Genomic DNA, 23241 nt, shown 5'->3' with positions numbered 1-23241 from the left:
CCTAGGAGCAGAATTAGGCCATTCAACCCATTGGGTCTACTGGTCCATTCCATAATGGCTGATTTATTTTCCCTCTCAACCCCATTCTTCTCCCTTCTCCTCATTACCTTTGATGCCCTTACTAACCATAAACCTATCAACCTCCTCAAATACACCCAGTGACTTGGTCTGCACAGTTGTCTGTGGAAATGAATTTCACAGATTCACCACTCTCTGGATAAAGATATATTTCCTCCTTTCTGTTCTGAAGGGGTGTCCCTCTATCCTGAGGCTGTACCTTCTGGTCCTAGACTTCCCCCACTATATGAAACATCTTGTGAAGGAACACAGCACAGGTGCAGGCTGAAATCCATTTGCCGCTCCTTAGCCCACTTACCTAACTGATCAAGATCCCCCTGTAATCTATGATGACCTTCATTATCAACACCACCACCTAGTTAGTGTCATCTGCAAACTTGCCAGTCATGCTTGTGCATTGCCATCTAAACCATTTAAATAAGCAAGGAATAAAAGGGGGTCCCAGTATTAACCCCTGCGGCACACTAGTCACTGGCCTCCATTCCAAGAAACAACCTTCAGCCACCACCCTGTGCTTCCTACTTCCACGCCAACTCTGAACCTACCAATCTAGCTCTCCCTGGATTCCACGGGACCTAACCTTCCAGAGCAGCCTGCCAGACAGGACGCTTTCAAAGTCGTTCAAACCGCCAAGCAGAGGATGAGTTGGTGTTCCTCAGCTTGGGTCAGACCTGTTGTGTTGGGGCAGGATGCCACAGGGAGGGAGATATCATGGGATAGGAAGTATGGGATAAGTGGTGGACAACTGGAACCTCGGGGTCATCCCTGTGCACCGACCATGGGACGTGAACAGTCATCAGCATTTGGCTGGACGAGACATCTCGCTGGGTCAGGAGTCATATGGAGAGACTGGGACTGCTGGCTGGCGTTGGTGATACCGCACCTGGAGTATTGTGTGCATTTCTGGCCACCCAGGATGGGATTAAGGCCATAAAAACATGGGAGTAGAATTAGTTTGTTCAGCCCATTGACTGTGTTCTACCATTCAATCATGGTTGATTTATTTTCAAGATTGTTTAATGTAATTTCCAATACATGAGTGTAAAGGAGAATGAAATAATTGTAACTCCAGATCAGATGCAGCACAAACAAAACACAATAAGATAAGGAATAAATAATTTAAAAATACACGCACAATAAATATAAATATGCAAGATACATTGTTTATCCGTAAAGTGATGCTGGGCACAGGAGTGTCTGTGCATAAGGTGACTGACAGGAAATGATAAACTAGTGGTGGTTGGGGGTGTAGAACGGTTGGTTAGTGGGTGGCTTCATTCTGACTTCTCCCCGTAACCTTTGACACCTTTACTAATTAACTACCCCTCAACTTCTGCTTCAGGTTAAGCTGGAGAGGCTATAATAAGAGTCCACCAAAATGTTAATGGGACTGGAGAGCATGAGTTATGTTACACCAGAAGGCATACATTTAAGGTTAGAGGGTTAAGTTCAAAAGAGGTGTGTGAGGCATTTTTTTTCTTTTACACAGAGCAGTAGGTGCCAGCATTGTTTGTACTGTAGAGTTCTATGTTGTAAGCTAGGGAGGGTGCAGAAAAGATTCATGAGGATGTCTTTGAGGATAGTTTAAGCAAGCTCGGGCTTTTCTCTGGAGCAAAGGGGATAAGAGATGGTTTGACAGGTGTACAAGATAAGAGGCATAGATTGAGTGGATTTATCCTAGGGTGGAAATGGCTAATACAAAAGGGCATAATTTTAAAATAACTGGATGAAAGCATAGGGGATATGTTACAAGTAGAGTTTTACACAAACGGTGGTGGGTGTGTGGAATGTGCTGCCAGGGGTGGTGGTAGAGACAGATCCATTAAATGGAGGGCTATGTGGGAGGAAAGGGCTAGATTGCTCTTGGAGTAGGTTAAAAGGTTGGCACAAAATTGTAGGCTGAAGGTCATGTTGTATGTTGCAACTGTGAAAGATGTTGATGAGATTACACCTGTAGTGCTGTGTGTAGTTCTAGTCACCTAGCAACAGGAGGGATGGGATTAGGTTGAAGAGGGTGCAGGTGAAAAAAATCACAAGGATGTTGCCAGGACTGCAGGGCTTAGGAGAAACTGGTCAGGCTAGGACTGTTTTGCCTGGATTGAAGAAGGTTGAGGGATGACCCAACAGGTTTATAAAACCACAAGTGGTGTAAATAAGGTGGGTGGTCAAAGGGTTTTGGTATTGGCTTATTATTGACACGTACTGAGACAGTGAAAAGCTTGTCTTTCATACTGTTCATAAACCAACAGTGGTGCGAGATCTTAACAGTGTAGATTGTGAGGCCAAGAATCCGTCTTATCAACTGGGGGTGGGGGGGGGGGGGAACCATTCAGTAGTCTTGAGCCTGGTGATGTGTGCTTTCAGGCTTTTGTATCATCATCCCAATAGGAGGGGGTCTTTGATTATTCTGGCTGCTTTATAGAACAGTGAGAAGTGTAGATAGAGTCCATGGCGGGGAGGCTGCTTTCCCTGATGTGTTTAACTGCGTCCACAACTCTGCTGTTATTTGTGAACCTGTTGCTGTATCAAGCCGTGATGTATCCACATAGGATGCTTTCTGTGGTGCATCTAAAAGATGATAAGAGTCAATGGAGACATGCTGGATTTTTTTTCAGCCTCCTTGGGAAGCAGAGGCATTGGTGAGCTTTCTTGGCTGTGACATCAACGTGGTTGAATTAGGACAGGCCATTAGTGGGTTTAAGGTGAAAGGGGAATGAGAGAATAGAGGGACATCCATTTATAACAGAGTTAAGGAATAATTTCTTACCACGGGTGACTACAGAGGCCAGGTCATTGGGTGTATTTAAGGCAGAGCTTGACAGTTTGATTAGTCAGGGCATGAAAGGTTATAGGGAGAAGGCAGGAGAATGGGATTGAGAGGGAAATGAGTCAGCAGTGATCAAATGGCAGAGAAGACACAATGGGCTGAATGGCCTAATTCTATTCCAATATCATCTTAAAGCTAGCCAGGGCTTCACCCCAAAGCAAGCTGCCCAATCTGCAGCAGCAACCTGGTTTCACAGGACAGCAAAAGAGACACCTGTGTTTGCACATAAAGTACAGTGTGCAAATCTGGCCCCCACACCACTACAATTACATGAAATTTGTTCTGTAGCAGCAGTACAGTGCAGAACAAAAAATAAATGAATAGTGCAGGCTCCTGTATCAACTCCCCAATGGTAGTAACCAGAAGAGGATATGTTGTGGATGGTGAGCATCTTTAGTGATGAATGTCACTTTCTTCAGGTGCCACTGCTTGAAGATGTCCTCAATGGTGAGGAAGTTGTGCATGTGATCGAGCTGGCTGAGTTTACTCTGCAGCCTCTTCCAATCCTGTGCATTGGAGTCTCCATACCAGACGGTGATGCAACCAGTCAGAATGCTCTCCACGGTACATCTGTAGACATTTGTTAAAAATCTTTGGTGACATGCCAAGTCTCCTCAAACTCTTGAGTGAAGTATTGCCACTAGCTTTGTGATTGTATCTACGTGTAGGGCCCAGTGCTCTAAAATGTTGACGTCCAGGAGCTTGAAGCTGCTCACTCTTATAGGAAGGATGTAGATGTGCAGGGGAGGGGGGGAGGGTTTGGAGGGATATTCACCAGGACATTGTCTGGATCCATGGACATCGGTAATAGGGAGACTTCAGATGTGGCAGGGCTCATTTCCTTTGGAGTGAATGAGGCTGAAGGAAGAGATCATGAGGAGCATAGATTGGGTAGATTATCAGAATCCTTGTTTTCTTGGGGTCCATATCCATAAATCCCTCATGACACGCAAGTTGATTGGTTGGTTAGGCATACATATGATGCATTGGCCCTCATCAGTCGGATTGAGTTCAAAAGCTGCAGGGTAATGTTGCAGCTCTATAAAACCTTGGTTAGACTACACTTAAGGCATTGTGTTCAGTTCTGGTAACCTCATCATATGAAGGGTGTTTCACCCTCCTCTGAGGGTGCAGAGGAGATTTACGAGGGTGCTGCCTGGATTAGACAGCCTGTCTTATGAGGAACAGTTGAGAGAGCGGAGGCTTTTTCTTTGGAGTGGAGGAGGACGAGAGGTGACTTGATAAAGGGGATAAACGGTGCCTTTTTCCCAGGGCAGAAACAGCCAATACCACAGGACATCCTTTTAAGGTGAGTGAAGAAAAGTATAGGGGGTGATGTCAAAGTTAATTTTTTTTTTACATCGAGAGTGGTGGAAGTGTAGAACACTGCCGGGATGGTGTTAGAGGCAGATACATTAGGGTCATTTAAGAGACTTGGTTTGTTAAATGGATGTATGGAAAATGGAGGGCTATGGGTTGTGTCAGAGTGAAGTGCAAGATTTAACGGAGTAGATTATAAGTTCTGTACAACATCTTGGGCTGAAGGGACTATTGTGCTATATGCTCTGTATGTTGGGAAATGGGATTTCCAGCAGCAGTCAGTGCAAAGACATAAACATTCATATAAGTGATATGGTACAAAAGAGGGATAACATGGGTCTGTCCTGAGACCAGCACCTCTACTTTCATAGATGTTTGTGTAGATTTGACAAGTTACCAAACAGAGTCACAGAGCACTGCAGCACATTATTTATTTGTTTGTTGTTTATTTATTTAGAGATAAACACAGTAATAGGCCTTTCTGGCCCAACAAACCCTGTGCTGCCCAATGACACTCATGTAGCCAGTTAATCTACTAACTCCGAAGGGCTTGGAATGTGGGAGGAAACTGGAGTACTGAGGAAAATCGTGGTCATGGAGAGAACGTACAAACTCCTCACAGCGGCAGGATGCAGTTGCTGGCTCTGCAATAGCATTACTCTTAATTACTATGCTGCCCATAATACAGCATGCTCACAACTTACTCGCATCTTTGGAACATGGGAAGAAACAGGAGTGTCTGGAAAAAACTTGCATGGTAATTGTGATAACATACAAACTCCTTACTGTTAGTGTCACCAATTGAATTCTAATCACTGGTGCCACAGTCGAGTAGCAGTTAGTGCAACACTGTTACAGCTCAAGGCTTCAGTTCAATTTCGATGTCCTCCCCGTGAACACGTGGGTTTCCTCTGGGTGCTCCAGTTTCCTGCCACAGTTCAAAGACCTACTGTTTAGTAAGTTAATTGGTCATTGTAAATTGTCTGTGGTTAGGCTAAGGTTAAATCGGTGGGTTGCTGGGTGGTGCGGCTCATTGCGTTGGGAGGGGCTGTTCAGCACCGCATCTCTAAACAAAACTTCATGCTAAGCCCCAACAGTAACAGGCTCTTTCGCCCATATAGTTTGTACTGGATGATTATTCTGCTTAGTCCATTGCACTATAAGACATAGGAGCAGAATTGGGCCATTTGGCCCATTGAGTGTTCTGCCATTCCATGATGGCTGATTTATTTTCCCACTCAACCTCATTCTCCTGCCTCCCCATAACCTTTGATGCATTTACTAATCAAAAACCTATCAACTTACCCTTAAAATATACCCAATAACTTGGCCTCCACAGCTGTCTGTGCCAGTGAATTCCCACGGATTCACCACCCTCGGGCTAAAGAAGTTCCTCCTCATCATCTAAATGGACACCCTTCATTTCTGAGTCTGTGCCTTCTGGTCCTAGACTCCCCCACGAGAGAAAACATCCTCTCCACATCCACTCTATCTTGGCTTTGAAATAGATCCCGAGTGAGGACAGGCCATAAGCCATCAAAAGCCTTTAATTCCTGGGATCATTATTACTAACCTCCTTTGGACCCTCTCCAATGCTAGCACATCCTTTCTTAGATAAGAGGCCCAAACTGTTTGCCATACTCCAAATATAGTCTCACTGGTGTTTTATAAAGCCTCAGCATTACATCCTTACTTTTAATTAAATACTAACATTGCATTTGCCTACCGTGCACTCACTCAACCTGCAAGTTGACCTTCAGGGAATCCTGTAGGAGGGCTCCCAAGTCACTTTGCACCTGATTTCTGAATTTTCTCTCCACTTCGAAAATAATTTACGCCCTTTATATCTTCTTCCAAAGTGCATGACCATAAACTTCCTGACAATGTATTCCATCTTCCACTCACCTAATCTGTCAAAGTCCTACAGCCTCCCTGCTTTCTCAACACTACCTGCCCATCCACCTATTTTTGTATCATCCACAAATTTGGTCACAAAGCTGTCAAATGCCTCCTCCAGATCATTGATATATTACATGAAATGGAGTCTGTTCTAACACTGACCCCTGTGAACACCACTAATCACCAGCATCCCCTCTTCCCTCTTTTTGCCTCCTGCCAGTCAACCAGTCTTCTATCCATGCTAGTATCTTTCCTGTAATACCATGGGCTCTATCCTTGCCTGTCATTTCCTCAAAAGAATTCGGATAGATAGACAAGATTTTCTCTTGACCAATGTGACTTCAGCCTTATTTTATCACAAGACCAATCACTGGATGTGGTATATTGTGATTCTGTCCCATTGAAGCTACATAAGGGAATATTTCTGCTACATGGTTAAAAGTGTATCCCTGCTATTACCTGTAAGGACACATCTGTTGGTTAACCTTCTGGTTGGTTGTATATTCATGGAGCCATCCTCAACACTGCAACAAAAGGGTTATATGGTGGGTGTATGGAGTTTGCACTCGGGTCTTTAGAATAAAGACCAGTATTAAATATTCAAATGAATTCTGCTATTTGGGATGTGTCACAATTATAAATACGTAATTCTGTAAATATACATGACTGTATTCCAAATGTTAAAGTAGATGATTATAGCAATCGAAACTGTTGTTGATCGTTTTTAATCTTTTTTTGTTGTAGTAGTAGTATAAAACATCGTAAACACTGATGAAGGGTCTCGGCCCAAAATGGCGATTGTTTATACGGTATTCCTTTTCATGGATGCTGTATTTCGTGTGTTACGTTATAAAATATCGTGTCAGGAAAGTGACTCGCTCTCCTGAAGGTTTGCTGCGTTAAGACTTATATTTCCCAGTTAGAGCTTCATTTTGGCTCAGAACAGTTATAATTTAACAGTCTACAAGTTTGTACAAAGGTCTGAGGCACATACCTTGTCATGCAAGGTCTGGGGTGTTTTTATAATTTAGCAGACAGTTTACTAGTTTGTGCACTGATAGGAGATAGTATATAAGTATGGACAAAGACTGGGGCTACAGTTCCATTTCAGCAGGATAATCCGCAACTTTGACAAAAGTGGCGATGCTGACCACCTGCGGTAGCAGCCCTCCATCTGTAGGTGATGCTGTCTGTTGCTCCCATCCCACCCAACAGCACCGCTCCTCTGAGCTGCTGTCGCCTCTACCCGTGCAGTGACGGTCCTCCGGCCACCTGAGGGCGAGTTCCCGCCTCCACTCCCCTCGGCACCTCCACCCTCCCACCAAACACCTGCGGGGGACCTATTGACGTCACAAACCTGCGGTCACTCTCGCGAGAAGCGGGCGAGAGCACAGGCTTCTCGCGGTGAGCGGCTTCTCCCTCAGACAGTTCATACTGTTTTGGTTTAACGGGTCGGCCGGCATCTCAACTAAACCCTATACCCTACAACAACCACATTCCCCTTTGGGGTCGCGCTGCCGTCGTCGCGGCTCCCAGGTGACGGGAGAAGCGGCGGAGGCGGGAGGAGGAGAGAGATGGCATCCGAGCCTCTCGCCGTGACGGATGTCGACGGCGGCTACTGATGCGCCAGTGCTCGCCAATCACAGTCCGCTTGGTGGGCGGTGCTACAATGCGCGTTGATTGACATGGCCATCGTCTAGTCAGCGATGGCTCCAAGTGCACCGGTCGATCGATGGGGGTTCAGTAGGGACAATATTGGACTCTGATTGATGGGCTGTTGGACAAATAGAGAATGGAGATTTGGCTCACGGACGCGGCAGTGTATGGGTGGGATCCGATTCTGACATGCAGTAGTGTCCCAATAGGGAGTGGAATCTGGCTCTGATGGACGTGGCGGCTAGCCAATTGGATTTCTCGGTGTGGGTGTCTCTCTGGAGGAAGTTGTTTGGTATAATGGTGGTATTACCCCTGGTTATTAGGACTGCTGGGTTAGTTAGCGATGTTTCAGGGTAAACTCGCGCAGAGGTGAGGCCCAGTGGGCTAGTTAATCGATTTCGGCTGGTCCATGTGGATTTCTACTGTTATTTAAATGTGGTGATTACTGGGGGTTATTGTCACCATCAGAACTGCTCTTAACGAGCGATAAAAATAGCCATTCCTAGTAATTGTCCTCTTAGTGATGCGGCTGTTGACTGGTTATTGGTAGAAATAATGATGCTATTTTGTAATGGGTGATCAGTAATAATGCTAAACACTTTACTATTAGTCTTAATACTGCTAGCAATAACAGCAGCATTACTAAGCACTAATTATCGTTACAATTTTGCTTGTAATAGTATTATTACTGATCAGTTTGCTATCGCTGTCTTCAAAGTTGCTATTAGTAATAGTACTGATCAGTTTATTGCTGTCTGCATAATTACTGCTAATAGTTTGGTATTGCTGACTTTATAATTGTTATTAATAATATTTTAAATCAAATAGCTATTTTCTTTTCAGTTACTGCTTAGTAATGCTGTTGTCTTCACAATTATTGCTAGTAATATAATGTTAACTGTTAACTGAATATAATGTTCACTGTCTTCATAATCACTGCTAATATCAGTTTACCTTTGTTATTGCCTGTAAAGGTATTATTACTAATCAGTTTACGACTGGGATCTGTGTAGTTACTGCTAGTAATAGTAAACTGGTTAGTAATAATCATGCTGTCTTACAATTACTGATGGCAGTAGTATTATAAATACTAATTACTATTTCTATCTGTGTAGTTACTGTCAGTAATAGTTTTATTAATAATGTTTATATTTGCTGTCTGCTCAATTACTGCTAATATTATGAGACTAGTGACTTGGCTCAAGTTAAATCCACCAGGACCCCGCTCCCCCACTCGCATTAATCTCAGTCCGCAGTCCCTTTGAACCCACTGGTTTAAACATGCATGCACATATTGGTGAGCTGTTTCTGAGAGGGTGTTGCCACAGGACAGGGACAATCACTCCCATCTCCCATAGAGCAAGGCACTGTGGATGGATGGAACTTGTGAACAAACAGGGGAGCTGGTGTAAATGACAAGTGTATAACATTTCTCCCTCTCCTTCTCTCTACTCCCACCACCTATAGCTGAGCCCAGGCAGCTGTGAAGATGGGAGACGACAGACCGTTTGTCTGCTCTGCACCAGGGTGTGGGCAGGTGAGTGGTAATCATTGTCTGGTGGTCCCAGGGTTATTGGTTGCATCCCTGTGGCATGAGCAGATGCACCTATGCTGAAGAAACTCCTTCCTCGTGCCTCAAAGTGCTCCATCACTGAGTCCCCCTCCCCACTTGCCCGGGTGGAGTTAGTCCACACACTCCACATCCACCACATTACCTCTCCACTGTCCACAGGTCAGGAGTGAGATGGAACACAACCCCTTCCTGTGGTGAGTGTGGTTCCAACAACTCTTAAGAAGCTTGACACTGGCTGGGACAATCCTCAGGTTGGACTTGCACCTGTTTCTATGCATGTGACTGCAAAGGAAACTTCACTACACGGTCTGGTATATCAGGGATACATTCCTCCCCAAACACACCACGCGGACTGTGTGACACAGTTTCCCATCTCTCCCATTACAACACGTACTGTGCGGTGGGGCGGGGGGCTCACTCCTTCCCACCTCTATATTGCCAAGGGTTAGGGGTAACAAGTATGAAGGTGATTACTCTGGTTTAGAGGAGGGGTGAGAAGAGGAGAGTCTGCTGGGGCCGGTGAAGGGATAGGCCAAATTTGTTTCCCTCCTCCTCACCCCGCAAATGTGCTAGTCTGACTGTGTTCTTCCCGCCTCCCCCCCCCCCCCCACCACCCCACACACACACAGAGATTCACCAACGAAGACCACCTGGCCGTCCACAGACACAAACATGAGATGACCCTCAAGTTCGGGCCAGGTCGTGATGGGGTCATCGTTGCGGGTAAGTGGGCATGAGGGTGTATTCTTCAGGTATAGTGGGGGGTGGTTTTGTGGGGGTGGGTTAAACAAGATTTACAAAGCAAGTTTGTCAGTATGAGTGTGTGTCTCACTATCTCGTGTCTCTGTCCCTCCCCCAACCACCGTCGAAAGTACAAATTACTATAAATTATAAAATAAATAAATAGCGGAAAAGAAGAATAGTGTTTATGGGCTCATGGACCGTTCAGAAATGTGATTGGGAAGGTAGTTGGGAGGAAGTTGTTCCTGAATCATGGAGTGTTGGTCTTTAAACTCCTGTACCTCCTTCCTGATGGTAATGATGAGAGGAAGGTGAGATGGATGCTGTATTCTTGAGGCATCGCCTCTTGAATTTGGTGGGGAGAGTTGTGTCAGTGTGGAGTTGAGTGAGTCTACAGTCTGCTTGTTTTTGTGTCGGTATGTACACACACCAACCTGTATCAGTGTTCCTCTTCCTCTCTGTGCGTGTGCGCCTCCCCTCCCTCCCTCTTTTTTTGCCTGTTTGAGGGGCTGCTGGACGTGTGCATGGGAGATGCCACACTCAGAGATGTAAGGGAGGAGGTTCAGCAGGGTTTTAGAGTGGCTGTGTGCTTGTTCCTTACCATAAGCACTGTCTTTCTCTCCATCTCACCCCGCCCACTATGCCTGGACCAGACCAAACCCCTACACCCACCCGCTTCCTGAAAAACTGTGAGGAGGTTGGGCTGTTCACAGAGCTGGCAAATCCCTTTGAGCAAGAGTTCAAGAAGGCAGACGAGGAAGAGTGCAAAAAGGTCAGTTAATGAGGTGGGCGGTGAGGGAGGTGGGTGGTGAGGAGGAATGGAGTGCAAGCATCCTCCACTAACTGCCTCCTCCGGACATGTCCCTCAGTCTCCCCTGGACGTTGTCTTACCCTCAATTCCAGAGGTTAAGGTCAAGGAGACGGAGCAGATGTCCCAGGGAGCCAACCGTCCAGATGTATCCATCAACCACCCACTCATGGAGGGGAAGGTGAGATCTTGTCCACTCTGGATTTCCACCCCCCCTTCCCCCCTTCTCTCACTCCCTATTCTCCCCTTCTCACCTCCCAATCCCTTAAGACCATTAGATAGGACCAGAATTAGGCCATTCAGCCCATTGAGTCTGCTCTGTCATTCCATTGTTAGAGTGATTTTTAGGTTTAAGACATACACATTAACTTGGTGAGACGGAGCCACCAATTGCGAAGGGTGGTTACCGATGGTTCAGGATGCCAGAGTGGGGGTGTGTATACTCATTTGGGGAGCTGCATTTTAGCGTACAGTTGGCCCACCTTATCCTCAAGGGATTGGTTCTGGGACCCCTCGTGGATACCAAAAAACACGGATGCTCAAGTCCCTTATTCAACCTGTCTCAATCCAGTGGACCTTAGGACCCAGAGGAACCCCAGACCTTATTCAACCTGTCTCGGTGCAGTGGACCTTAGGACCTGGCAGTTGAGTTCTGAATCCACAGTGTTTCTGTTCACGAAAATAATCACCATCACAATTGAAAATAAAGTGGAAATAATAAAGCGACCGGAAAGAGGTGAAACACCATCGGTCATTGGAAAAGCGTTAGGCTATGTCGGTCAACAATCGGAACAATTTAAAGGATAAAGTGAGAAAGGCCCTGCCCTGATGAAAGCTACAATTATTACTAAGCAACGCAGTGGTTTAATTATTGGGTTTTGGGGTTTTGATCCTTCTCATCAACCAGGCACGGATGGAGAGTGCGCTAGGGAGCGATCTGTCACTGGATCGAACTCGGGAACTTCTGTTCCTGAGCCCGGTGCTGAAACATACGCTCTTAAGTGTTTTATATGCATAGAAAGGTAAAATATATACTATATACTAAGACAAACGTTTGATTGATGCTAAATAATACCAGATGTATCTGTTCTGACTTACTTAATAAGAGGACTTCCGTTTTTTTTCCGATCACAATCCACGATAACCCACGCACATCCTCCTGTACACTTTAAATCATCTCTAGATTACTCATAATACCCAATACAATGTAAATGCTATGTAAAATAGTTATTATACTGCATTGTTTAGGGAATAATGACAAGAAAAAAAGTCTGTACATGCTCGAACGAGTGCTGGAAGAGCACTTCCGGGTTTTCCCGGTCCGCGGTTGGTTGAATTCGCGCGTGCGGAACTCGCGGATAAGGAGGGCCGACTGTACACGTTTTGCGAGAGTGATGCAAATGATTACAGCAGGCAACATGAGTTCAGGTGCTCAAAAGTGGCAGATTGTGGAATTCATACTCTGCGGTTTTAAGTTTGTGCTGTTTAACTGGTACCCGTCTTTTATATTTTGCGTAGTGTGGAGATATTTCAGGGACAGGTTTTATCTAAATATATCTGTCAGGATGGCACCTAAATTGCTAAGTGTATATGTCCTAAACCCAAAAATCATTCTAACACCATCTTGGCTGATTTATTATTCCCACTCAACCCCATTCTCCAGTTTCTCCCCATAACCTTTGACACCCAGACCAATCAAAAACCTATCAACCTCCACTTTAAATATATTCAGTTACTTCACAGCCTTCTGTGGGAATGAATTCCATAGATTTACCACCCCTGGCTAAAGAAATTCCTCCTCATCTCTGTTCTACATAGACGTCCTAATGATCTGAGGCTGTGATCTCTGGTCCTCGGCTCCCCCACTATAGGAAACATCCTCTCTATGTCCACTCTGTCTGAGCCTGTCAATATTCAATGAGATCCCCTCTCATTCTTCTTAACTCCAGAGGCCCAGAGCCATCAAATACTACTCGTACATTAACCCTTTCATTCCTGGGATAAACTTAGGATTTCTGAATTTTCTTCCTATTTCGAATGTTGTCTACGCCTTTGTTCCTTCTACCAGAGTGCATAACTATATATATCCTTCTACTATATTCCATCTGCCACTTCTTTGCCCATTCTCCCAATCTGTCCAAGTCCTTCTGCAGAGTCCCTGCTTCCTCAACAGTACCTGCCCCTCCACTTACCTTCATATCTTCTGCAAACTTCAATAGTTGAATAATTCTGCTTAATATCAGAGAATGTATACAATACACAACCTGAAATTCTTACTCTTCACAGACATCATTGAAACAGAAGAAAAAAATCCTAAAGAATAAATGATAGAAAAAAAATGCAATAACCCTAAAGCCCCCTGGCCACCTCACATGCACAAGCAGGAGCAAACAGCATCAACGCTCCCCCTTTCCTCTCCCTAAATTATTCCAGCAGCATTCCCACCACCCACCATGCAAGCAACAGGAAAGCCCCCAAAGAGAGACCATGGTCTACAGTCCATCAAACACTAACTGTTCATTCCAACAGTCCAACATCCCACAGGCACTCTCTCTCTCACTAACAAGGGAGAGACAGATATCTCTCCTTCCACAGCAACAGGGGAGACAACAGTCGTTATGTCGACATTAGTCAATTTGAAGCATTGCTTTTTATTTCAAGTTCCCTGACTTGAGAATCAGCAAATCGATTACTGAGTGCCGAGCCCTCTGACGGCCACTCCCACTGTCCTCAATGTTCCAGCTCCCGTTATGCTTCAGTACGTGACACCGTCGAAAATTGATGTCCGCGGGGCCGTGCAGGCCCCGCAGTCGCCCAACTTTAGGCCGAACCTGGACATACTGAAAACAGGAAGTGCAGATGAGGTTTTCCTGAGAATTACTTTCCCTATGAGAGACACTGGGGTGTCAGGTCAGTCAGGGTACTGCATGCCACAGCTGCAGGATGTGGAAGATCAGGGTGACCACCGGTGTCTCTGGTGATTTCATCTATAAGAAGTGCATACAGCTGCAGCTCCTTACTGACTCTGTGAAGGAATTGAAGGTAGAATTGGACGTACTTATAATTATCTGGGACACCACACCATCGGGTTCGAAGTTCAACATTCAAAGTAAATTTATTATCGAAGTATGTATACGTCACCATGTATACCCCGAGATTCATTTTCTTGTGGGCATTCACAGCAGAACAAAGAAATACAACAGAATCAATGAAAAACTCCACAGGAAGACTGACAAACAACCGATGTACAAAAGAAGACCAATAACCCCTTTTTACCGGGCATCTCTGGAGATGTGGCTCATTAGCCCCTCTCCAGCAGCCACCGGACTCAGCTATGAGAAAACCACGAACAATTCAATTTCCCAGTCCTCTGGAACCATGACAGAATTTATTGATTCTTGAAAGATCACTACCAATGCCTCCACAATCTCTTCAGCCACCTCTTTCAGAACTCTGGGTGTAATCATAGAACATAGAATAGTACAGCATATTACAGGTCCTTTGGCCCACAATGTTGTGCCGACCCTCAAACCCTGCCTCCCATATAAACCCCCACCTTAAATTCCTCCATATACCTGTCTAGTAGTCTTTTAAACTTCACTAGTGTATCTGCCTCCGCCACTGACTCAGGCAGTGCATTCCACTCACCAACCACTCTCTGAGTGAAAAACCTTCCTCTAATATCCCCCTTGAACTTCCTCCCCCTTACCTTAAAGCCATGTCCTCTTGTACTGAGCAGTGGTGCCCTGGGGAAGAGGTGCTGGCTGTCCATTCTATCTATTCCTCTTAATAAATAGAGTGGATAGCCAGCGCCTCTTCCCCAGTAATCCATCTGGTCCAGGTGACTTAACTACTATAAGACCTTTCAGCTTCCCAGGCACCTTCTCCTTAGTAATAGGAACCACATTCACTTCAGCGCCCTGACACAGTCGAACTTCCAGCATGTGCTAATGTCTTCCACAGTGAAGACTGACGCAAACTACTTACTGAGCACATTGGCATTTCTTTGTCTCTCCAGTGTAATTTTCCACCAGTCCAATATCCACTCTCACCTCTTTTACTCTTTATATAGCTGACAAAAAACTATTCTCTCTTACATTGGTGTCTTTTATATTAATCTCCTCACCCCTTCTCCTCCCCTTCTCCTTCTCTGCTCTCCCCCTCCTCTCACCCCCATTGATCCCCTCACCTCCCCTCCTGTCCGCTTGCCCTGCTCCCCCCTCCTCCCCTTCTCCTGCCCCTCTCAGTCTCCTTCCCTCTCTCCCACCCATTAACTATCTGTGTTGTGCTCTCCCCTCACAGGACCATCCCCCAAAGCGACCAGGCAACACAACACCCACAATTGTAAGGCCAGGCTCACTGCTGTTGGCCTATGAGTCAGGACCCTCCCTGCATCCCACGATACCTTCGCCGACCTCCGTCATCACACCCACTCCCCCCTCCAACAGAACACTGTCGTGAGTATTCGCCACTTGGGGTAAGGAAAGGAGGGGAGGCAGAGAGATGTGGATAGGGATGGAAAGGTGTGGGGGAGACATAGAGGCAGGGTGGAGAATGGGGATGCGGGGCGAATGGTGAGGTTGGGCAGGGATGGAGATGTGGGGACAGAGAGAGGGATGCGGGGAATTGGGGAGATGGGACAAGGAGAAAGATGGTGGAATTGAAGGCAAGTGGTGGTGATGTTTGGGGACATTTTGTGGGAGGGGAAGAAGGTTCAGGAGGTCGGTGGGTGAATTTGAGGAGGTTTTGTTATGTGGGTGAAATATATCAGACAAAACATGAACACTCTCTGTTTCTTCTTATGTCCCTACCCCCACCCCACTCCCAGGTCTCCTACTGGACCTGTGCCTGTCCTTCTGCACCTGCCGAATGGACAGACCATGCCTGTGAACATCCCTAGCCCCACCCTGCAGATTCCCACCGTCATCTCTGTGAGTACCACAGCATCTTTGTGTGGGGGTGGGAAGAGTGTATGACCCTGGAGTGCTGGCTGCCCACCTCCATGCTCCTGACCTGTACTCTGCCCCACACCCAGATCGCACGGCCTGGATCGCTTGTTCCCAACATCCCGGGAATCCCGGGGCCAACTTCCAACAACAGTCAGCCCCCGTCTCCCTCCACCCCACCCACGCAGTCGGAGGCCAAAATGGTGAGTCAACATCCTTGCATTGGCATGGGAGGGGCAGAGCAGTGAGAGAGTGTTGGGGGAGGGAGGGGGAGTATCAAGGGCAGAGGGGGGAGTGTCATGGGGGAAGGGGATTGTTAGGTTGAGGGGGGAGTGTCGGATTGAGGGAGAGTATTGGGCAGAAGGGGAGTGTTGAGGGCAGAGGGTGGGGTAATGTCATGGGGAGAGGGGGATTGTTGGGGGAGTGGGGGAGTGTTGCAGGGGAGGGGCAATAAGGGAGGGAAGGATGGTGAGGAGTGAGCACCATGGGAGGTAGTGAGGGGGAGCGCGAGAGGAAGGGAGAGAGTACTGTGAGGAAGGAGGGATATCAGGAGGTGGGGAAGGGAGAAGAATGCAAACAGCAATGCCTCTACCTTCTGACCCACTCTCTTCCACCCCCCCCCCCCAACACCCCATCAACCTGATGACAGCGGCTGAAGTCGACACTGACCTTGCATAACCTGCCAATGGTAAACGGGAACGTGATTTCCAGTACAATGAGCACACAGCACAGCCAGAACAGCAACTCACTGCCCACTGCTGTCTCCCCGTCACAAACTCAGGTATACCTTTTTCTATTACCCCTCATCTCCCCGCACCTACCTCCCTCCTTCCCTCCATCCTCCCCACCTCCCCAAGTCTCCTCATCCCTTCTGCCCACCGCAGACAGAGGGATGGGGTTTATCATCCTTCCCCAGCCTGATCTGTCTGAGCCAATTCCTTGGGGAAGGTGGGGAGGATTTGATCCATCCATGGCTCATCTATTAAAGATCAACAGGGACATACCGATTTCTTCAGTGGCCAAGTTTGCTGACAACATGAAGATGGACGGAGGGGCAGGTAGTGTTGAGGAAGCAGAGAGGCTACAGATTCGGATAGATGAGGAGAATGGGTACAGAAGTGGTAGATGGAATATAGTGTTGGGACGTACTGTACATGGTCATGCACTTTGGTAGAAGGAATAAAAGCGTAGACTATTTTCTAAATGGAGACAATTCAGAAATCGGAAGTGCAAAGGGAGACCTCGTGCAGGATTCCCTAAAGGTTAACGTGCAAGTTGAGTCAATGGTAAGAAAGGCAAATGCAATGTTAATATTAATTTTGAGAGAACAAGAATATAAAAACAAGGATGTGATGCTGACGCTTTATAAGGTATTGGTCAGACTGCATTTGGAGTACTGAGAGCAGTTTTGGGCCCCTTACCAAAGAAAGGATGTGTTGGCATTGGAGAGGGTCCAAAAGATGTTTATGAGAATGATCCTGGGAATGACAGGGTTAATGGATGAGGAACGTATGATGGCTCTGGCCTGTATTTGCTGGAGTTTAGAAGAATGAGGGGAGGATCTCATTGAAACCCATCAAATATTGAAAGGCCTAGGTAGAATAGATGTGGAGAGGATGATGAATTTATCATCAACACACGGCTGAGGCAGACTGCCATTGGGTATATTTAAAGTGAGGGTTAATAGGTTCTTGATTATTCAGGGTTCAAAGGTTACAGGGAGAAGGCAGGAGGATGGGGCTGCGAGGGGTAATACGAATTCTTCCCATAAAAAACATCTCTGTCAATTTACCTCAGACTCTATCCACCTCTTAAGTTTCCCTCTCTGTCTTTCTCCCCCTCCCCCCCCACCGGTGGAGTCTGTGTACTCTCTCCCTGTGACCTGGTGGGATTTCCCTGGGTTCTCCCATTCACTCACCCCCCCCCCCCCCCCACCAACTCTGTGGGGCATAGGATGGATGGATATATGGGGGGAGGGAGGATTGTGTGTGGTCTTGAGATGTTGGAGATCTAAAAGCTCATTCCCCCTACTCTACCTTTCTTACACCTATCTCCCCCCACTACCCCCATCCCTAGACTTCATTGTCACAGCCCACTGTTCCCTTGGGAGGGGGCCGGCGAAGACGTGGTGTAGAGGAGGACCCGGATGAGCGTCGGAGGAGGTTTCTGGAACGGAACCGAGCGGCTGCTTCCCGTTGCAGGCAGAAACGCAAAGTGTGGGTGTCTTCGCTGGAGAAGAAGGCCGAGGAACTGGGACACATGAACGTCCAGCTACAGGTAGGAAGAGGGAAGTGGAGGGGTCGAGGAGGAAAGAGGGAGAGGGTAGGATGGGAAGGACGCTGGGGGTTCCTTCCCCACTGCCCATCCCATAATGATTCTTCGTCCTCACTGAATTTCCCCGCTTCCGTTTCCCTCCCCCCGACCACCCCACATTCCCTGCTCAAAATCTGAGTGGACACACACAGGAACCTCCTGGTCAACTGGGAGACCCCAATGGATTGCTTGAAAATGGAGGGAAGGGACAGGGTCCACGTATTTCTACAGATCTGGCCTTTATACCCCTTCTGACTCTTCCCCCAGAATGAGGTACGGCTCCTGCGGAACGAGGTGGCCCAGCTGAAGCAGCTACTGCTGGCTCATAAGGACTGTCCTGTCACCGCTATCCAGCGACGGACCCAGGAGTTCATCGGTAGGTCTCCCCTCAGCCCGGGGGCAGAGAAAGGGAGGGGGGACGGAGGAAGGGGGAGGGAATGGAGGAAGGGGAGGAAGAGAGGAGGGGTGGAGGAGGGTGAAGGAAAGGGAAGGAGGATGAGGAGTGTAAAGGGAGTAGGAGGGAGAAATATGGCGATTGAAAGTACATTCATCACTAACCCCCTCCTCTCCTTCTTCCCTCCTCCATCTCCCTCACCTTCTCATCCTCACCCATACCCCAGATGACAGCCCGAAGGAGCTGTGTGAGTCTTCAGGATCCCCCGTGGCCGTGATCCAGCGGCCCCCTGCTGTGCTTGGGGGAGAGGCCGGAGATGGGGGGGCTCTGCGGCCAACAGGAAACGGCATCAACTCCACAACCATGACCCCCCGACCCAAGACGAGCCCCAGCCCCCACCCTCATGTCATCCGTGCTCCTCAGTCCCACCCAGCCGAAAGATGATGTGCTGAGGATCGTGCTCCCCCCCCTTCTCCCCCTCAGGTAGGGTCGAGAGGTGGGAAGGTCACATCCCCCATACTTGCATTTCTGCAGACCCCCCACTGGGTCCTCCTCTCCCTCCCTTGCTAAGGAACTGTCGGTGAAGGTGGGGGGCACGGGCGATACGTATGTTGAGGGTCTGGCTGGTGGTCGGCAGCAAGGAGGGTGAGTGGTGGTCTGTGGAAAGGCACAACTATATGTCTCCCTCACTTTTTCTCCTCTCATCTCTCTCCTTGCCACTACCCTTTCACCTCATTGTACCCCTCTCTCCCTCTCATTTTCTCCTTCCACTAAGTCTCTCCCCTTTCTCTGTCTGATTCTGGGAGTGTGTGATGGGTCAGTGTGGAGGGAGATTCACTCTGTGTCTGACCCCAGGAGTGTGTGATGGGACAATGTGGAGGGAGATTCACTCTGTGTCTGACCCCGGGAGTGTGTGATGGGACAGTGTGGACGGAGATTCACTCTGTGTCTGACCCTGGGAGTGTGTGATGGGACGGTCTGGAGGGAGATTCACTCTGTGTCTGACCCTGGGAGTGTGTGATGGGACAGTGTGGAGGGAGATTCACTGTCTATCTGACCCCAGGAGTGTGTGATGGGTCAGTGTGGAGGGAGCTTCACTCTGTGTCTGACCCTGGGAGTGTGTGATGGGACAGTGTGGAGGGAGATTCACTCTGTGTGTGACCCCGGGAATGTGTGATGGGACGGTGTGGAGGGAGTTTCACTCTGTGTCTGACCCTGGGAGTGTCTGATGGGACAGTGTGTTGGGAGCTTCTCTCTGTGTCTGACCCTAGGAGTGTGTGATGGGACAGTGTGGAGGGAGATTCACTCTGTGTCTGACCCTGGGAGTGTGTGATGGGACGGTGTGGAGGGAGTTTCACTCTGTCTCTGACCCCGGGAGTGTGTGATGGGACAGTGTGGAGGGAGATTGACTCTGTGTCTGACCCTGGGAGTGTCTGATGGGACAGTGTGGAGGGAGATTCACTCTGTGTCTGACCCTGGGAGTGTGTGATGGGACAGTGTGGAGGGAGATTGACTCTGTGTCTGACCCTGGGAGTGTCTGATGGGACAGTGTGGAGGGAGATTCACTCTGTGTCTGACCCTGGGAGTGTGTGATGGGACAGTGTGGAGGGAGATTCACTCTGTATCTGACCCTGGGAGTGTGTGATGGGACGTTGTGGAGGGAGTTTCACTCTGTCTCTGACCCCGGGAGTGTGTGATGGGACAGTGTGGAGGGAGATTGACTCTGTGTCTGACCCTGGGAGTGTCTGATGGGACAGGGTGGAGGGAGATTCACTCTGTGTCTGACCCTGGGAGTGTGTGATGGGACAGTGTGGAGGGAGATTCACTCTGTATCTGACCCTGGGAGTGTGTGATGGGACGTTGTGGAGGGAGATTCACTCTGTGTCTGACCCCGGGAGTGTGTGATGGGACGGTGTGGAGGGAGATTCACTCTGTGTCTGACCCTGGGAGTGTGTGATGGGACGGTGTGGAGGGAGATTCACTCTGTGTCTGACCCTGGGAGTGTGTGATGGGACAGTGTGGAGGGAGATTCACTCTAGTCTTTTCCACATGCCAGAATGGAATGTGAATGGTGTAAATTTAAAGAGTGAGTGATTGCCCCTTATTTCCTTGCAGTAACTATCAATGTATCTCTAAAGCAAAAATTATTATATGTAAATAAATTTATGTAAATTTCTAATACCAAATGTTAAACATAGCTGCATATATATATGGACATGTAACCTTGAAACAAAGTATTCTACAAATAAACCACAGGAATGTTTTAGAAACTGTCTACTTGATTGGTGAGGGGATCGGTGAGAGATGAGGGGCGGGTGGGTTGAAGGGGTGGAGTGGTAGGAGGTGGAGATGTGATTGGGGATGGAATGTGGTTGGGGCAAGGGGAGTGGGTTAAGGAATGGGGAGATGGATGGAGATAAGGAAGGAGGGAGCTGGGGAAGAAGGATGGGTGGAAAGATGGGGACAGGAGACTGGAACATGAGCAGGTGGTGAAGGACAGGACCACTCGTGCTTAGAATCGGGTTTATGATCACTGATACAAGATGTGAAATTTGTTGTTTTGCAGCTACAATGCAAAGATATAAAAATTGCGATAAATTGCAAAATAGATAAAGAAACAAATACTGAGGAAGTGTTCATGGGTTCAAGAACTGGTCAGAAATGATGGTGGAGGGGAAAAGCTGTCGTTAAAATGCTTTGTGTGGGTCTTCAGGCTCCTGATCCTCCTCTCTGATGGTAGTAACGAGAAGAGGGCATGTCCGGGTCATGAGGGTCCTCAGTGATGGATGACGCCTTTCTGAGACCCTGCCTCTTGAGGATGTCTGAGATGTTGGGGAGGTTTGTGCTTGTGATGGAGCTGACTGAGTCTACAACCCTCTGCAGTCTCTTGTGATCCTCTGCATTGGAGATTCCACACCAGACGGTGATGCACCCAGTCAGAATGCTCTCATTTGTACAGTTGTAGAAATTTGCTAAACTCCAACCCTCCCTGGTATCTGCAGCAAGAGAATCGAGTTCGGTTACATTGAGTCACAACCACAGGAACAATGGTCTTGGCAGAGGAATCTGATCCAAATGGTTTTAAAACAGAACAGTAAACGAGAGAGAGAGAGAGAGAGAGTGGGTGATGAGGGAAGACTTTTTATTTCATTTCCTTCTTCCAAATATCACACTTCTTGGTCACACAGACAGTCCAGCTCAGGAGAGTCAGTAGCAGCGTGATTTTGAAGTTGGAGTGCAGTTCCTTCTCCCTGAGAGTGAGGGGGTGGGGAGAGATAGAGGGATTTTGGTGGAGAGCAGGTGAGAGGGGAGGAGAAAGGGAGGGTTAAGGTGAAGAGAGGGAGAGTGGGGGAGAAAGGGTGGCAGGGAGGGTGGGGAGAGAAAGGGTGGGGGAAGAGAGAAACAGAGTGAGGGTTAGGGGAGATAGGGAAGAGGGGACAGAGGAAGTGTGAAGCTCCCCAACATCCATTCCCTGGTTTGAGGGAAGCTTCCTTACTGCCACAGAGTTGGGTAGATTCCACCTTCAACCACAAACTTTGTGGGGGGGAGTTCCCTTGCCTCCCCCTTCTCTTCCCCACCCTGTGTGCTCTGAGAAGTGTGCAGTGGAGGGGAAAGCTCCCTCACTCTCCCCAGACGCCCCTTCCTTTTAGGTGTGAGCTGCGGTGGAAGTCGCAGGCTGACTGCTGATGTGTTCCAGACAGGCCTGTTCGGAGATGTCGGCTGTGACCTTGTACTTGGCCAGGACCTTCAAGATGGGGCGAAGGCGAAGCCACCATTGGTTCAGTGGTAGCCGGTGTCTGTGGAGAAGTAGAGGGAGGGGGACATGACAGAGAGAGTGGGAGGGGAAAAGGGGGGAGGGAGAGAGGGCGGGAAAAGGGGAAAGAGAGGGACAAGGGGAGAAGGGAGGGGGAGAGGGACAAGGGAAAAGAGGAGGAGAGGGACAAGGAGCGAGGGAAGAACAGGAGAGAGAATGTTGAATTTACAACAGAAATTAACTGCCAACCCAACATGGGCCTTCAAGAGGAACATCACTTCCCCTCCCTTTCCCTTTGTCCCCATCCAACCTCTCGCTCACCCCCTCAATATTGTATCTTTGCCCCCAACCCACATTTCCCCTTCCTATTCCCCCTCTTTCCCTCTTCTTTATTCCTATTCCCTCACACTCTCTAGCCTCTCATTCTCCTCTTCTTTCCCTCTTGTTCCCCTCTCTCTTCCCTCCCTATATCTCCTCTCCCCCACCCCTCCCCCTCCCTCTCCCTGTGCTCACTCGAGATCAATCTGGTCACGGAGTTGGAGGATGGGTTGTACCAGCACACTTCTCTTCCTCATTCCCAGCACACAGGCCGAGTCTGGCGTGTTTGCAAACACACGACCTGTGAACAGCAGGAGAGACATGGGTAAATAGTCGTAGGGAGGGAGGGGTGGGGGAAGGGGCAGAGAGTGGGAGGGAAGTGGCAGAATGGGAAAGTAAGATCGGGGGGGGCAGGACGGATGGGGTTTTAAACTCTCATTTCCACCACTCACTGCATATATGCCTTCTTTAGCATGAAGGGTGAGAGGGGGAGGAAGTGGAGAAGAGGGGAGGGTTAACACTCATCCCTGTCACTCACCGTGCCTGTATGCCTCCTTCAGTGCGGAGGAGAACCAGAAAATAGCTTTGGCTCCAGTTTGGTTCCGAAGTTCCGG

At 48.2% G+C, this 23241-nt stretch overlaps 2 protein-coding genes across 9 annotated transcripts in view; one reads left to right on the top strand and one right to left on the bottom strand.

The window, feature by feature from the left end:
* Window positions 1-73: 73 nt before the first annotated feature.
* Window positions 74-21875, top strand: LOC132384757 (cyclic AMP-dependent transcription factor ATF-7-like). 8 transcript variants are annotated; one of them, XM_059956211.1, is made up of 13 exons: window positions 74-3469; window positions 4683-7528; window positions 9248-9317; window positions 9983-10076; window positions 10748-10866; window positions 10964-11083; window positions 15205-15359; window positions 15731-15833; window positions 15938-16051; window positions 16498-16629; window positions 17925-18125; window positions 18429-18537; window positions 18782-21875. In XM_059956211.1, exons 3-13 carry the CDS (start codon window positions 9270-9272, stop codon window positions 18997-18999), a joined length of 1413 nt encoding a protein of 470 aa, XP_059812194.1. In that variant the 5' UTR covers window positions 74-3469; window positions 4683-7528; window positions 9248-9269; the 3' UTR covers window positions 19000-21875. The 8 variants fall into 8 exon arrangements, with proteins under 8 accessions (XP_059812194.1, XP_059812195.1, XP_059812193.1 ...); XM_059956212.1 differs by lacking the exon at window positions 4683-7528; XM_059956210.1 differs by having other exon boundaries at window positions 74-4982.
* Window positions 21876-22017: 142 nt separating this feature from the next.
* Window positions 22018-23241, bottom strand: part of pfkmb (phosphofructokinase, muscle b) — a 50074-nt gene continuing 48850 nt past the window's right edge. The window contains exons 20-22 of the mRNA XM_059956207.1: window positions 23166-23240; window positions 22823-22928; window positions 22018-22352 (exon numbers count right to left, since the gene is read on the bottom strand). Of these exons, the coding sequence (XP_059812190.1) occupies window positions 22202-22352; window positions 22823-22928; window positions 23166-23240 (332 nt within the window). The 3' untranslated portion in view covers window positions 22018-22201. The remainder of the gene's footprint in view (window positions 22353-22822; window positions 22929-23165; window position 23241) is intronic.

Source organism: Hypanus sabinus, chromosome X1 (assembly GCF_030144855.1).
Source record: "Hypanus sabinus isolate sHypSab1 chromosome X1, sHypSab1.hap1, whole genome shotgun sequence".
NCBI lineage: Eukaryota > Metazoa > Chordata > Chondrichthyes > Myliobatiformes > Dasyatidae > Hypanus > Hypanus sabinus.
The sequence above is the reverse complement of the archived record's forward strand: the minus strand, read 5'-3'. Positions and strand labels throughout refer to the sequence as shown.

Coding starts and splice junctions, on each gene's coding strand:
- LOC132384757 (XM_059956212.1), top strand. CDS start 9,270: ATGGGAGACGACAGACCGTTTGTCTGCTCTGCACCAGGGTGTGGGCAG. Junction 15,360..15,730: donor CCCTCCAACAGAACACTGTC/GTGAGTATTCGC, acceptor CCCCACTCCCAG/GTCTCCTACTGGACCTGTGC. Junction 16,630..17,924: donor TCTCCCCGTCACAAACTCAG/GTATACCTTTTT, acceptor CCCCATCCCTAG/ACTTCATTGTCACAGCCCAC.